Raw genomic sequence first — 16,665 nt, 5'->3', positions numbered from 1 at the left:
CTGTGTACTGTGTTATACGTAAATTACACTTCAATAAAACATTTTAAAAGTCAATAGAATTTTAAAACAATGTCTTTTATAAAAGATCTTTTAATTTTCGGCTGGGCGCAGTGGCTCACACTTGCAATCTCAACACTTTGGAAGGCCGAGGTGGATCACGTGCGGTCGGGAGTTCGAGACCAGCCTGACCAACATGGAGAAACCCTGTCTCCACTAAAAATACAAAAACAGCCGGGTGTGGTGGCGCATGCCTGTAATCCCAGCTACTCGGGAGGCTGAGGCAGGAGAATCACTTGAACCCGGGAGGCGGAGGTTGCAGTGAGCCGAGGTCACGCCATTGCACGCCAGCCTGGGCAACAGAGAGTGAAACTCCGTCTCAAAAAAAAAAAACTTTTAATTTTCATTCTAGCTTTATTTGTGTTATTCACTTTGGGAGAATGTGGCCATCTGAGTTGCTCTTGTCTTTTCAAAACCAGGAGGAGCTAGGAAGCTGTCAAAAGTAGGAAAGATCTAAACATAGTAACTGCTATTGTGTCCAAACCTTTTATAAGAATGTGACGTGTCTATAGAATCACTCAAGGCCATTCATATAAACGGTGAGCTTGGCTGAGTCCTGAGATTACAGGAGCGATGGGAAGGGAAAAGAGTATGAGTCTCCTGTGATGCACAGGGTCATAGTACTCTGGGTTATTTTAGGATGTAGCTTAGGAGAGCAACCAGCTCAGCTCCTATTGAAATCTAGTGTTTATTAAGGTTAAACAGTTTTAAGTTTCCAGGGACAATAACTCTGCCCCGACAATCGTGTTGCATTTAGCCTTAAGTTGGAGAATGGAGCGAAGGGAACATGTCTGGTCTATGCTGTACCAGGGCAAAAAGATTATGAGCACCCCAATGTACTTTGGGAACAATTTCATTTTGTCTAAGCTTTCCCCTTCTTTTCCCTTTGCTTCTTTGGTTTTGTTTTTTGCCATTTATCCTTTGATGATCAAACTAAAATTACAGCTAGATGCCATTTAGCTTGGCCTTGTGCGGGTCTAGCAGAGACTGAGGGAGAATGAACGCTGCAAAAGCATGATTCTGGGTCTCTAATAAAATGTCTCTCTGTTTGCCCACATGGGCATCAAGCCTTAGCAAATAGAAGCAGAGGAGAACAATACTACCTGTTCATGGAGGAATAGTAATGGTTTCAGTCCTCCAAAACAATGAGCTCTGTAATTTACTCCATCTTCCTCCTGAGAAAGAGCTTCACATGGCCTGCACCGTGCCAGGTGGTTTGGAGAAAGACAAACTGCTCAGCCTAACAAGGGGCACTTCAGCAACGGGTGTAAAGATACAACAGCTGGTCTGGTCCGGGCTAGTCTCCCAGTGACATGGCCCCAGCCAGCTTTTCCACACCAAGATAAGGATCACTATCCTATTCTACTTCAACAATTCCCACACCCCAGGCAACAAGATTTTCCAGCACTCCCCGAGATGTAGGAGGCCTCCGGACATGGTATATTCACCCGTTCACCAAGAGTTGTACATCCACCCAGGCACCAAGAGTTAGGGTTTGGGCTTGTTCTGTAACCAAGTCCTGCATCTAAAGCACTTTCTGGGAGCAAGACTTACTATGCTGGCCATCAGAAGGAAGAAGGAGGGACCAATCCGCAGCATGCCAAAAAGAACAATTGCAGCCTCAAGTTAAAGACAGGTCAGTCTTGGAAATAGTTAGGGGTTGAGAAGGGTAAAATCAAGAGTCACACTTTTCCCTCAAAAGACGCACACAAGAAGGTCATCAGCACAACTGCAGAAATAATCAAAAAAAGAAAAAAAAAAAAAATATATATATATATATATGTGTGTGTATGTGTATATATATATATATATATATATATATTTTAGACAGAGTCTCACTCTTGTCACCCAGGCTGGAGTGCAATGGCATGATCTCGGCCCACTGCAACCTCCACCTCCCGGGTTCAAGTGATTCTCCTGCCTCAGCCTCCTGATTAGCTGGGATTACAGGCGCCCACCACCACACCGAGTAACTTTTATGTTTTTAGTAGAGACGGGGTTTTGCCATGTTGGTCAGGCTGGTCTCAAACTCCTGACCTCAAGTGATCCGTCCACCTCAGCCTCCCAAAGTGCTGGGATTACAGGCGTGAGCTACCTCACCCAGCCTCAAATATTTTTAAAATAAGTTGCTGTGGCCTGAAAATGAGTACAGAAACACTAGGAATGCACCAAATAAAAATGTCTGCTGACTCATGCTTTTCACTGGCGGAATAATTCCGTTTACCTGGGGCAAACAGCTATCTGAAAGTCTTATCGAGGAAGATGCAGATCTGAGATGACAGAGCTACAAAGATGCATTGTGGCTGTGGCTACCTAAGACCACACACACACACACAGATACACACAAACACAGACAAGTTATCTGCAAGGACTCTTCACCAGAAAAGAATCATGGAATAATGCACATGATCTAACAAACCAATATCAACTCACAAGAAAAGAAGGCTCTCCAGCTAGACTTTAATGCTACAGCAAAAGGTTTCAAGAGAATCCCTTCGAAGGGTTAAGGCAGAACACTCAAGAAGTTTTGGTACCATTAGTTACACCATGAGGTACATCCATCCCAGCAAAGCCGGGCAGACAGATGAAAATCGTATTAGTCTGCTCTCCCTCCTCTACTGCATTCTGCTGGCATCAGTTCAGCTCCGAGTCTATATTAGTCCATGATTTGTTTAGCCTTTGGATTTAAGAGAATGGAAGTACTACGTGAGCAGGAAACAGGACACTCATCAGAAGCTGGGATCTGTCGCCTTTCCCTTCCAGCACATTTAGTGTCGTACATCGACAGGTCCAAGAGAAACCAACATTTCAGGATGATCAGGTCCAATATTCTTAGCACCACTTAACAAGATTTTGATCCACCAGAAACCACCCTCTGGCTGTCGCATGGCCTCCTCTCCCACCTCTCCCCTTAAGCCTTCCCATTCACATTGTGCCACCCTTACTCCCAATTCAAGATCCCTCCCTAGGCAAAGAAAAATAGTCAAGCTGGGGTCTGTGTGCCCATTATACCCGATCAAGAAACTCTTTACAATAAGCACAGGCTTCTCTTTCTTTCCATATCTCTACATCATTTCAGCAGCATTTCTCCTGCTTCTCTCTCCTTTGCTCCCCTTCTCCCCGAGTGATTCAACCACCACCACCACCACCACCACCACCACCACTACCACCAGCACCACCATCACCACCACCACCACCATCATCACCACCATCATCTCAGTTGGGGTAAGGGGCAGAGAATAAAACACACAAGAGACCTACATATAGACAATTCAAGCTTCAGAATCTCTTGCGTTTCCTACCTGAACTGCAATCTGGTGTTCAATCGTTTTGTACGCAGAGTAATGTGTGCTGCCGGACTGAAAATGGAGCTGTAGAAAGAAACCAAATCAAAGCGTTCTGCTTATGTCACAAACTACAAGAAAACATCTTAAGCAGTTTATGAATAGCAGACAAACCTTCCTAGATTGAACTGCAGCCTTCGGCATTCAATCAAGACCTGTGTACTTTTATTTGTTGCTATGGATAAGATGATCATAACAGTCTAAGGTAAAGTTTTTTGTTTTTTTTTTTTTTTAAAGCACCTATTCAATAAGCATACAGGGAAGGTGGGGGCCAGGAGTGAGAATTAATGACATGAAAACGAAAGATGGATGCCCATTAAGACATAAAGGAAGCCAGTGTGCTGAGCGGGATGCTGAAGAAAAATGAACTGTGTGCTGCAAAAAGTCACCAGAATTGCAACATGTAGGCAAGAGGAAGGATTAGCAGAGAAAAGATTATGAGAAGCCACAAGACTGCAACAAGTACAAGCACCCCACCCCTATATTTCTAATAACTGGGCCCCAGCTCTCCAATGCAATTCTATTTCTGGGAAAACAAATGTGTCAGACAGAATTCAGGGGCCACCCGATGCCTTACACATTCTTTCATGATGACTAAGCTGTCCATCCCAGGCCATCTCTGTCACCTGCACTCTAGTAATCCACACTTCCCCAAAGAGAGGGCCAAACACTGCCAGAAAGCCACCAATTTTCTAACGGAGGACCACCTATTAGGTGGCAACTGAGTGAATGCAAGTCACTGACTGGCTCAGATCCTCCCCAAGGTCTAAGTCTGTCCTCAGCCTTTCCCTCTGAAGTCCTAGAGACCACCCATCAAAGAAGAAGGTATCCCGAAATAGAAAGAAACAGCAAGATTGTTCACCCAATTCTCACCTTCCCAAATAATACTTGTTAATCTTGGGATCCCATCAATTGGGAATACAAACACCATCTACTGATTTATTTTATAAACAATACAATAATCACTAAAGGATCTCAACAATTATCTGAAAATGCATTTTAATTTGCCATATAGGAACTAATAATGAGGAATCAGATGACCCTGGAAAATTGATGTCCAGTCCCCTCCTTGTAACAGGCAAATCAACTGCATTTCCGAACATGGATCTGTAGTATTGTATCAAACTACTGTTACTACTCCTGTGCTATTACTACTACCAGAACACATCTGTGTTACTAGCACAAAGTGTAATTTACACTGCGAGTTTCAGATCCAGATAATTTGTATCTTGCTCCCTGGAAGGAAAACAATTCAGTCCACACAGTTTTAAAAAATAAATAAAGGGGAAAAAAATCACATAAGAACTTTTGAACTAACTCAAACACAAGGGTAGTAATCCAATTTAAAAAAAATAGTCTAAATCCATGTTGTTTATGGGCTAAGTCTATAAATACCCATTCTAGGATGCAGTGGGCTCTGAGATCATTTTATCTGTTCCAAATAAACAAACAGAAAACATTGCATACATATTTACAGATAGATATAATGTAAGTCTGCTTGCCCCAAACAAAGTATTAATCAAAATTAAAAGGAGGCACAATGAAGTGGGTGGGAAAAAACCTACACCTGTCAAAGGAGAGTAATAAACCACAGTACCCTAAAACAACAGATCTGACCCCCACACACACAGCCCCCCACACACACTCAGAAGCAGCATCTGAAGTGAACCGCTGGCAGGGCGCAGTGGCTCACGTCTCTAATCCCAGCACTTTGGGAGGCTGAGGTGGGCGGATCACCTGAGGTCAGAAGTTTGAGGCCACCCTGGCCAACATGGTGAAACCCCATCTCTACTACAAATACAAAAATTAGCCAGGTGTGGTGGTGGGTGCTTATGGTCCCAGCTACTCAGGAGGCTGAGGCAAGAGAATTGCTTGGACCCAGGAGGCAGAGGTTGCAGTGAGCCAAGACCTCATCACTGGACTCTAGGCTGGACGGTAAGAGTGAGACTCCATCTCAAAAATAAAAAATTAAAATAAATAAGTAAAGTGACTCGCTGAAAAACAAAGATGACTTTGCACCCTTTGTCCTCATCTCCTTTTTGTAAAAACTGCCAGTCAGTAAACGGAGATTGCACTAATTACTGTGACAATTCTGCATCATGTTAAAACAACTTCTGTGCCTGGGACAGGTTTCTCTGCGAGCTTGGAATTCTTGGCCAGAAAGTAGCTCTTGTCTGAGAGGAGGGTTCTCCTTCAAGCAGAGTAGGCAACACTAACAACTTGTCCCTCTCTTTTCAGTTGGTTTTATTCTCTTCTTTCCCAATCGCCTGATTCAGATCTTAATGGAAACTTGTCCAAGCTTTCCCTCCCACAATCCCTGCAGAGCCCCTAGGCAATCTGCACACAGGGTAACCACAGGAATCTTATATTGTCAATTAAAATTGAATGGACACCTGATAACTAAGGATATGTTGTAGAAAAAAAATTCATATAGTCACAATCTTATGAATAAATTAATCAAACTGTGGTTAATTCAAATTCAATTTTCACTTGTCCAGTTCTGTTCCTAATCCTTGCCTTCATCATCACCTAAATAACACCAACAATCCTAGAGAGAATCCTGTAATTGAAACAGTAAAAATGCAGCTGCAAGTTCCTTAAGACTCTAGCAGAGAAATCAACATATAGGACAAAGTTAATTTTACCTTCTCTTTCTTTCTGTCTCTCTGTCTCTCTCTCTCTCTCTCTCTCACACACACACACAACACACACACACACACACGCGCACGCGTGCACGAGCGCAGACACCCACACTCCATTCTAACGCCGCCCACCACCCCCAGCCACATAACTTTCCTCAGGTGCCCAGAGACACAGAAAACCTCACCCAGCTCACGAACACACCCAGCACAAGCAGCTTATTCTGTGTCTAAGTCAGATCTTTCCTCCCAGCTAGCAACCATTGTGCTGGAGAGATTTCCAAGCTACACTTCCTCCAGCTACCGCAACAAGGACTTAAAATTTTCTTGTTTCTCCTTTGGGTTTCCACTCTCTCTCTCTCTTTTCCCAATATACTTTTCTTTTGAAAATGCATACTTTCACTGCTTTTTCCTTCCCTGTAAAAAACAAAGATATCTTGTTCATTATAATCTAATTTTTTTAAGGCACAGATAAAAAGTACAAACACCCAGTAAATCCCTGGCATTCTAAACTGGAACAATCATTTCTCTCTCCAGACGCTAGAAGGAAGAATAAAACATGGTAGGTCATTTGTGCTTTGGAATATGAGGTGAGATTGCGAGGACTAGGACAAGATGACTGAGGCATATCTAAGTTTAAAAACCAGGTTCTGGTCAGGCACGATGGCTCACGCCTGCAATCCCAACACTTTGGAAGGCCGAGGGGGGCGGGGGGAGGCAGATCACCTGAGGTCAGGAGTTCCAGACCAGTCTGGCCAACACGGTGAAACCCCGTCTCTACTAAAAAATACAAAAATTAGCCGGGCATGGTGGCACATGCCTGTAATCCCAGCTACTTGGTACGCTGAGGCAGGAGAATCACTTGAACCCAGGAAGCGAAGGTTGCAGTGAGCAGAGATCGCACCATCGCACTCCAGCCTGGGCAACAAGAGCAAAACTCTGTCTCAAAAAACAAATAATAAAATAAAATAAAAACCAAGTTCCCAGGTTGGAAGCGGTGGCTCGCACCTGTAATCCCAGCACTTTGGGAGGCCAAGGCAGGTGGATCACCTGAGGCCAGGAGTTAGAGACCGGCCTGGCCAAGATGGCGAAACCCCATCTCTACTAAAAATACAAAAATAAAACTAGCCCAGCATGGTGGTGCGCGCCTACAATCCCAGCTACTCGGAAGGCTGAGGCAGGAGAATTGCTTAAGCCAGGGAGGCAGGGGCTACAGTGGGCCAAGATCACACCACTGCACTCCAGCCTGGATAACAAAAGCAAAACTCCATCTAAAAAAATAAAAAATAAATTAAAAAAAAAAAAAAACAGTTTCCATCTGCATCGTCTCTTGGGACTGTCCTGCACCCGTCACCGAGAGTGCTCTAAGACCGCTCCGCATCATTTCCTCATCCGGCAAACATGGCTGCTCTCACCTGGCTATGCCCCACACCTTCAAAATGACACCTCACTGCCTGGAGTACCCAGGGAGTCACCAGATGAGAACTCCAACGTGTTTTCCGCTTCATTCCTTCCCATGAAGCTCTCAACAAAAATCAGTGACCAAGCCCATTCCCCATTCTAGCACCCACAAATGCCTCAGCCCTAACTCGTCCAGAGGAAGAACCATGAAGACTCGGCAGTTCTCAGCACAGGCTTGCAAAATTCTTCAGCAATGTAAAGACCAACATTTTAAGATTAACCCCTTCCCTTATTATCATCATATCTAGATTCTTCGTCTCATTTCTAATCACTATTGGGCTCTAAATTTGATGTTTCTGATACAAAACATCAGAGCTATCCAGATGTGGAATGGGAAACAGCTTTTTTCAACCACAGGAATCTCCTCCTCAAAGACAACTAAAACAGCTGAAATCCTCGGTTGGTTTTTCCAGCACTAAGCTAACTTCTAACACAATGAACATTAATTTTTGATGACTACTCGTCCTGCTAAATTGGGAAGAGGTGGAACATTTACTTTATTTTCAGTTTTATGAATCACCTGGCTTTCTCTTATCTATATAAAAAAAGTAACAGATCATTTCCTAGGAGGTGTTGGTTTTTTTGGTCCACTTTCCTCTCTACCCTGTAGCTACTACCATGAGCCACTTGAAATCTAATTTCCATGTAATTACCTTAAGAAACAAAATACTTTTTTAGTATACCTAAGACCTTTTCTTAGGTCATTGGTCATTTGAGCAACCACAGGCCATTATGAGCCCAGCTTCCCCTACCCCGCTGCCCCCAGTCCTGTGTTGAGAGCCTTTTACATTTAATGGGAAATAAACTTTTGACCAAGATTTTGGGTGACTGCCTGTCCTTATAAAGTACCAAGGGGGGCCTCTGACTTCAAGAGAAAAGGCAAAGCCAGCATTGCCTGGTACTTGAGCTTAAACATTCCTGCAAAGATCTAGACACTGAACATTTGTACCATCCCCAAACAATAACTTAACGACAGCATCCCCTTTCACTTCCTGGCATTCTGCCTCAGAAATTCTGCTGCAACAAAATGCATGCCTTTAGACACAAGAACAATCTCTCCTACTGTCTCAATGTTCCATCAAATGTCTATTTACCCTCATTAATTTTTCTTTTCCTCAACCTGAAACCATCAGCTATGAGTCAGAGAACGATCATTAACTTTTACAGCTTCTATACGCATCCACCTACTCACATTTGGGGAAAGAAGTATTGACCTGCAACATTGCCCGAGACCAAAATTCTCTAAGAAGAAAAAAAGGGGGAAAAGTCGCTTCAAGAAAGTTTTATCTGTAGGTCTATGGGGAAATGCTACATTCATTGTTTTTCCACTTTGTGCTGTAAAGTCTCAAAAAAAAAAAAAAAAAAGTTGAGCTTGAACTTGGTTATGGTGATAGGCATTTCTGGGTTGATTTTTGAGAAAAACGATGATTTTCTTTCAACATCAAAACATAATTAAAGTTCTTAAACTGTTTGGCGGAAAAAAATAAAGTGAATCAAGTTTCCTGCTCTTGTACAAAACATATTTCTAGCATATAGAAAAACACGTGGGCTGAAGTGCTGAGACATGTTCCTAACACAGCATTTTTCATTAAAAGTTGCTACACTAACACTGTTAAAATGATGCCCCATCATTACTCCACTTAGCAGTTGCAGTGCTGCAACTCATAACGAATTAATTTGCATTAATGTGGGTTTCATGTGTCCTTCCCTGGGTATGCCATTGTGATTCAGGCTTAATAAAACTGACACGACAATAACATAGTGCCTTTTATTTCACTTTCCAAAACAAACCAACCCACCCAAAGACCCACACAAATCCTCTCAATTTTTTAAGCATTTTACTAATATATTTTAGTACATCATAATTGGCCCAGCACGAAGGAATCTAGTTATCTTCTCAGTAAATATTTATAGCATCACTCTTTCCCATTCATTCTGCATTTTCTTAGAGAATCTCACTGTAGCCTACATCTGCAATTCATTGACTTTACAATTTACCACATGTTGGGATGGGAGAGGTCTTAGCTCCATTTGAATCACTACACAAATATGCAAGTGATTTATCGGTTTCAAGCTAAAGACTGCAAGAGAGGGACTCCACTTTTCCTGAACATTACTTCTTCTGGCAGACCATGAACAATTACAGTGCGTACTAATTAAGCTCTGTAAATGTGCTGTGCCCTGCTAATGCCTACCAGGCCTCAAATTTATTTTCATGATGCCAAACTTTAGGGAGCAATTTTAACTCCTTCAGGGCTGATCCCACTCCTGGCCATTCCTTCCTCCTTAGACCGACCTGGTTGGGGCTACTGCATGACAAAAAGAATAAAATATAACAGGTCGAATTACCAGCCCGAAATCAGATGTGCCTAAGGAAGAAAAAACCTATCATGGGAAAAGCAAAGAACACCTCGGCTGATAACCCGTTCAAAGATCCCACAGCCCCATCTTTGTAATGAGCTGTTTAGGGATTCACATCTATCCCTGAGGGCTAGTAAGTTTCTGCATGCCATTGATTAGAAAAGAAAACCTTTCGGCCTGGGTCTTTAAGTTTGGGGTGGATAGAAGGAAGGATCCAGTCAGAAATGAGAGCCATCATCTCTCCTGGCCTGGCAAACACCTCTGAATCCCACTTCCCCCCTATACCGCGTAGTCAGTTTGTAATACACCAGAACAGCCCACTTTTTCAACATAAATTAAAATCAGTAGGACAACTGGCCTTCTCTCTCACACTCCGGTCTCCACCACAGATAATGCCCCACCCCCAGATGCTTACACAGTAACTGATAGGAAACACATCTGTGGCTAGGTAGAACGCCCTGGGTAATGAAGGGATCGCAGTCCATCTTTGCTGAGCAAAGCAATATCCCTTTTTAATAGCCCAGCCCAGGGTACTCCCATGCCCCTCCATGAGGAAACTTCCAATCTCCAATTTCAATTCCCCCAAGCCCAAATCTTTGTCCTCTTGTATTACACTTTTCTAATCTTTCTTAGGCATTTATTCTGTCTCCCCTGACTACTTTTCTGTGCCTCCTCCCCCAGATACCAGTACATTTTTCGCAAAGCAGCAGCCCTCCCATCCCCGATGTAAACCTGGATTTTTTCCCCTCACCTATCATATTCTTTTAATCAACGCTCTTCACACCTCATCTCACTTTTTAAAAAACTCTCACGTTAACTAGTGTACTATGTAATGTGTACATTTTCCCTTCCACTCAGGGGAACATCATATAAATTAAAGAGCTGTCTCCCATAGCAGGTTTCTTTAAGTATTCTTGGGGAAAATGCATAATATAGGCAATGTAATCACAAAAAAAAAAGGGGGGGGGTTGGGGGGATTAAGAAAAGAGAAAGAAAGGAAAAAGGGAGAAAAGAGAAGGGAAAAGATGCAAACACCCAGAGCAACTTTGCTTTTGAAAAAGGCATTTGTGCAGAGCCCCCACTGAATTTCCATTCCTGAAAGTGCTCTTAATAAATGTGTGTAACAATAGCCTAGAGGAAACGTACAAGTCAGCTGCCAAAGGAGTGGTGGTGTCTGTCTCAGTACACTGAGATCGCAGAGGTGGGGGTCAGTGGAGAAGGGAAGGTAGCATTTGCGTTGGGATACCACCCCCCCCCCATCTCATTGCTTATAATTAGTGAGAGAAATTTGAGCCACTGCCAATGTCTGCGGACCTTGAATATTATAAGGCCAACGTGGCGTCAAATATCTTAACATTCATAAGTGTTATGGGCTGTAAATAAAGCCTGTGGATTTATGACCTGGTAGTGTGCTTGCCAGCAAAACACTGGGGCACATTTCTTTCAGCAGACCTGTCGAGGTGCGAGTTTGCCTTTGGTTGTAAAATTAACCATTTCCTTCACAAATGTGCTCAATTATAAGTCAGAGTTGAAGATTTACTTACATGGTTGCCCATATTCACTCCCAGAAGAAACTCAGATGCCCACATCCCACACCCCTTTGAAAATAAGACCCTCAAGAATTTGGTTCAGCCTCCTTTTCCAAACTTTGAAATGTGTCACCTCAAAAGAATTGTAAATGCGGTCAAATATATTATCTAACGCCACTCACCAATACTAAAAAGCTCACACCTACTTCCCTGGAAAGTGCTTATTTATTTGGCAACTCCGGCATTTAAAAAAAAAAAAAAAAGTAAATCACTCCTTGCCTGAAATCTCCTCCCTTCCCCCAATATAATGTCATCTACTTCCTGTGCAGGAGACAGCATTTGCTAAATCCAGGTTGTCTCATACTTAACTGCCAATAAACCAACTTCCACATAACTTCCAGACAGCTGGGGGAAAGGTCCTCAGAGTTTTAGTCATGGTCCAGAAACACGCGTCCACACAAAAATTTGCAGCTGTCCTTTCTCGACAGTGCATTTTTAATGTGATTCAGGGGGGCCTGTTGTGAAACATCTGACAAAATGTAAAATCCTCTTAGATACCTTCTAGTTTACCCACTGCACGTGTGTGAGAGAAGTTGCACCAGGATTTCTCCACCGAGAAATCTAGGCACTTTTTGCACACAGCCAGGGGCACCTTGTGGGATGTGAGGAGGCATTCAAAACCTGGAAAGACTTCTACTGTAATCTTTTAACACAGCCTCTGGTGCAACTATTAAAATGCTAGTTTTCTAAAGCAAATATTTTTTTTTTACTGGCATGCAGAATTGCAGCGATCCAGCACTGCAAACAGAACAGCATTCTTGATCTGCGAGCCCCCGGAAACCTTCCGGTAACTTTTTCACAGCTTGCTAAGAAACAGAAAGCTGACCAACTTCCAGCAGTGACTCTAAATGAAATCCCTATCAGTAAAATTAAAATCAAGGTGAAGAACTCCTGGCAAAAACGAGGATTGTTTTCCTCAAAATTCTTTCTCAATCAGACACAGAGGGCATCAGTCAAAGCTCCTTCCCTTAAACAGGCAAAAGTTTCCAAAAACACGTCTTTCAGATAAGCTCGTTAGGTTCCCAAATGCCTGAGTTTGTTTCTGGGGTTTCAGAAAGTTTCAATATCAACAAAGTGGAAAGCGCTGGCATACTTAATTTATAAGCATTAAAATATGACCTATTGGGTGAATGTTGAGCCTATAATCCATACTGCAGACATTAAACCCCAACCTATAAAGATTAGCATGGAATTAATACGGTTACATTGAGATTGAAATCTAAACATGTTCGCCATAAATATTTCTGAAGGAGATGAAAAACAATTAGCATAAATACCAAAGAAGGGTAAGAACACCTGTTCTTTTTCAGGGCGATAAGCATTTTATTGTTCTCTATTTAAAATGTAATGACCTGTGTAATTACAGTAATATTACATTGTTATGTAGGGGCTTGGAATGTCACACTTTGAAAAGTGTTGTCAAAACAATCAGGGGTGAGGTGGGGGGGTGGGAGGACAACTGGGAAGGACCACCGTTAACCCTTCACACTCCAAGGTCTGAATATTTTGTATCAGAAAGGATTATGTTGTTTCAGTGAGGAAAAAACATGCATTTTTCACAAGCCAGAAAGAGAAGTTGCCCGGCTAAATAAAACCCCAATGAATAGGCCCCTCTCAGTTTCCTTTAAATGCTGGATTCCAAGTTCAAAAATGAATTCAAGATGCAGATTATTTATCTGTTCAACCTAGTAGCAAACAGCTCGGTTGAAAAGCAAATAACTTTGGATAAGAGAAGATGCAAGGGCTCGAATAATCAAGTCCTTAAAAAGAAATTTCAAACCTAACTGGAATTTCAACCACCATATTCCTATTTCCCCTTTGCCAGGAGGGAAAAAGAAATGTAAAACTACTTTTTCCAATCAACTTTAATAGGTTACAGTATTCTTATCTTTAGTATACAAATGTTACCACAGTTCTAATATTTGCAGTTCCAACACTTCCCATCTACTTAACTAGACCTCTCCTTAATGCAGTTTTGTATCTGAACCTGTCTTTTTAAAAGCCATTCCTATTACTGTATCAAAGACTAAATTAATATTATGCAGAAATCTTTGTCATTTTAAAATAAAATTATTACTATCAAGCTTTATGGTGTCTTCAGCAATTAAAGCATTATTCTTGAGATAATGTATTATTCATCATAAGCCGATTTAATGATACTCTCTAATTCTTTACATTCTTAAATTAAAAAGCAGAAATCAAGGTTCCAGAGAGTTTGCTTTTTAAAGGATGCAGCTGCTAACAGGTACACCATAAGTAACAGAAAATGTAGCAAAAATCACCGCCACCACGGAGCAAAGGGAAAATAATAAAGCATACAGCAAATTTGTCTTTACACCTTGCCATTAAAAACACACCCTATAAAACACTAAGAATTTCAGAAGAGCATGGGAAGCCCGCTATCTTGCCTATGGATGCCTCCATTCCTCCCGCAGCTGTATCAAATCTGGAATTGCAAGCTGGCCCTCTGATTGAAGACGTCAGGAGTGACATACAACAGCCTACCGTCCTCATTTCCACTGCTCTGCTGACCAGCCTAAATAAATAACTTTAATTTTGGAGCACATAATCTAACCCAGGTAACAGGGAGGAAGGAGGAAGGGGCAGTGTACACAAAGATGTCCGCTGGTGTTTGACATGTAAGTACTAAAACTGCCTACTGAGTTCAGAAATGTCTTCTGAGACTCAATCTGATGTCACAGCACCAGGCCACCCGCTATGTCCACAATTAAAATAACTAGACGCCGTCTATTCCTATAATGCCCACAAAAGGGACCGATCATTGGGAGCCTTCCTTTTCTCACCGGGAAATCATTTATTTGCCTTTAACAATTTCCCTGTTTGCTAATTACAAGACAACACAACTGCTCAAGTTTGAGAAGGAATGGCAAGATTGCCAGCATCAGACAGGGAGTTTAAAAAGAGTCAAGAAAGCTAGCAAGTCCGCCATCAAAGCTCAATATTCCGATGGTTAAGTGGATTTTAAAATAATACCAGGGAGGTTTCCATCGGAAGGGGGAGGGGGGAGAGGCAGAAATTCTCAGGGATTCTTTGGAATGTTGCTTGGGCCGGTTTATTGGTAGGCGAACACTGCGATTCTGAGCCGAACGGTCCCGTTTAAGATGCCCCACAAGCTCTCAAGAAAAATACAAAGTAAGCGAACTGTGCTTCCCCTACAGCTGCAAGCCCAGAGCGCGGCCCCTGCAGCCTGGTGGAACTGGCCCTGGAGAAGGGGGTCGAGCCGAACCGCTCTCCCAGCTTCCCAAGCATGCCTGGGCGCTGGGCAGGGGTGGAATAATTATTTCTCTTCCCTAGCCATAAAAAAATGACCGGTCTAGCATGCCCTTGCCATTTTGCCAGGGCCCAAAAAAACAAGTCAAACCTGATAGTTAATATTTTAATGCTTAAAAACACTTGTAGATCTGATCGACTCCCGTCCGGCAAGCCCTCGGCCATTAGCACCGAATCCACGGCTGCTGAACAGTGGGTGCATTATTTCAAATTGCTATCTGGAGTTACCGAAAAAGAAAAAACAAAAGTCGTGTGTGTAAATAAGGGGTAGGGGACCAAACCAGAGAAGGTGTAAAATGACAATCCCGGGAAGCCGGGCACAAATGCGTCTTGCGTCCAGAGATTCGTAATCCAGGCTTCTTAGAAGAGGGAGGGAGGGATGAGGAGGAAGGGGTTCAGGGTGAGGGCAGGGGCCAGAGGCCGGTGGGGGAGGGGATGAGCCGTCTTAACAAATGTCAGGGTTGGGCGCGGGACCGACCCTGCAGGAAGCGCCCCCCGAGCCCGGCACCCCGCGCTGCCCTAGGGCCCCCAAAGTTGGGTGGCCGGCGATCGGCGGCCCACTCCATTGAAGGAGAGGCGCCCCGGCCTCCCTCGGCCCCCGCACCTCCTTGAGCCCGCACACCCTGGTCTCTGGCCCCCCCAGGGCCCACGACGGGCCTACACGGAAGCTGGCGAGCGCAGACCCCGCCATACATCCCAAGGCGCCAAAATTCCCTAGAAATACACAAGTCCGCTTAGAGGAGTCCATTCCGGCTGCACACAAATCAAGAATCCGGGCCGCAGGGGCCTCCCCGCCCCACTCAGCCCGGCTGCCCTGCGCGGCCCGGGAGAGCCCGCAGCCAGCGCGCCGGGCAGCCGAGCCCGCCACGGCGCCCAGGGCGCTCGCGGCCCTGCGGGTCGCCAAAGAAAAGGACGCCTCAGAGCCCCCAAGTTTGCGGTGGGACCAATCTGGGAAGTGTGACCTTCCAGGGGAAGGGGGAAGGAGGGCCGAGAGCCAGAGACTGCCACTAGAAAGGTAAATACATAGCCGCCCAAAAGAAAGCCAAGGAGCCTCTCCAGGGCCCCCGGCTCTGCGCGCTAGCCAGTTCTCAAGTCCAACGCCTGAAGGAAACCCACTCTCTACCCCGCGCGTCGGGCGCAGCACAGTCACTCGGGGCCCGCAGCGGCAGCCAAGGGGTTAACCGGGGAAAGCCCAAGACGCCACAGAAGAGGGAAGGAAGAGAAGGAGAGAGAGGGAGAGAGAGCAAAGAAAGAGCCACACAGTCATCTTCCCAGGGTGAAGAAACAAACACCACCACCAAAGGGGGAGGGGGAACCAGAGCGCAAAAGAAAAGTTATTCGGATTTCCCACCCCCGCCCCACCAACAAAGCCCTGCTTGGACAGAGAGGTCTCCCCAACATCACGAGGCAGCAAACTGAAAGCAAGAACGTGGCGAAGTGCAAACAAATCCAGTCCACAAAAGGCAGAAAAGTTTGGAGAGTTTCGGGCCGCCTGGGCCACGAGCGGGGGAGGGGAGGGAGGGAGGGGAGGAGGCGGGGAGGGGGAGGCGGGGAGGGGGAGGCGGGGAGGGGGCAGGGCAGGGGCCGCATGCGGGGCCCGGCGGGCGGCGCGGGCGGGCGGGCAGCGGGCGGGGGCCGGGCGCGGAGGCACTTACGGTTCGGGCGGTGGGCGAGAGCGATCCGTTGGGGAGGTAGGGGCTCGTCAGGTCGGGGATCATGATGAAGGGGTAGCCGGGATACGGTGGCCCCTTAAAGAGCCCTCCATCTTGCCTCTTGGCCGCTAACATGGCGGGGCGGCGAGGGGACGGCGGCGGCCGCGCGGAGCGGGAGAGAGCGAGGAGAAACTTTTTAGAAAGTGCCCCGAGGGGCTGGGCGCCCCGGCCGGGCCGGCGCAGGGCCGGGCCGAGCCGGGCGCGGGGCCGG

General features: G+C 45.0%; 1 protein-coding gene and 1 long non-coding RNA gene across 22 annotated transcripts in view; one reads left to right on the top strand and one right to left on the bottom strand.

Annotated features, from left to right (window-relative positions):
• Nucleotides 1-16,665, bottom strand: part of TCF7L2 (transcription factor 7 like 2) — a 220,023-nt gene that overhangs the window by 201,929 nt on the left and 1,429 nt on the right. For 14 of the 21 annotated variants that reach the window (XM_025396049.1, XM_025396052.1, XM_025396042.1 and 11 more), the window contains exon 3: nucleotides 16,398-16,522. In XM_025396049.1, coding sequence (XP_025251834.1) covers nucleotides 16,398-16,522 — 125 coding nt within the window. Of the gene's footprint in view, nucleotides 1-3,359; nucleotides 3,429-16,397; nucleotides 16,523-16,665 lie in introns of all 21 variants that reach the window. The other 7 variants (XM_025396040.1, XM_025396048.1, XM_025396050.1 and 4 more) reach the window with 1 other exon arrangement.
• Nucleotides 16,010-16,665, top strand: part of LOC112631250 — a 1,667-nt gene continuing 1,011 nt past the window's right edge. Inside the window, exon 1 of the long non-coding RNA XR_003121091.1 lies at nucleotides 16,010-16,213. This is a non-coding gene — a long non-coding RNA (uncharacterized LOC112631250). The remainder of the gene's footprint in view (nucleotides 16,214-16,665) is intronic.

Source organism: Theropithecus gelada, chromosome 9, assembly GCF_003255815.1.
Source record: "Theropithecus gelada isolate Dixy chromosome 9, Tgel_1.0, whole genome shotgun sequence".
Classification (NCBI taxonomy): domain Eukaryota; kingdom Metazoa; phylum Chordata; class Mammalia; order Primates; family Cercopithecidae; genus Theropithecus; species Theropithecus gelada.
The sequence above is the reverse complement of the archived record's forward strand: the minus strand, read 5'-3'. Positions and strand labels throughout refer to the sequence as shown.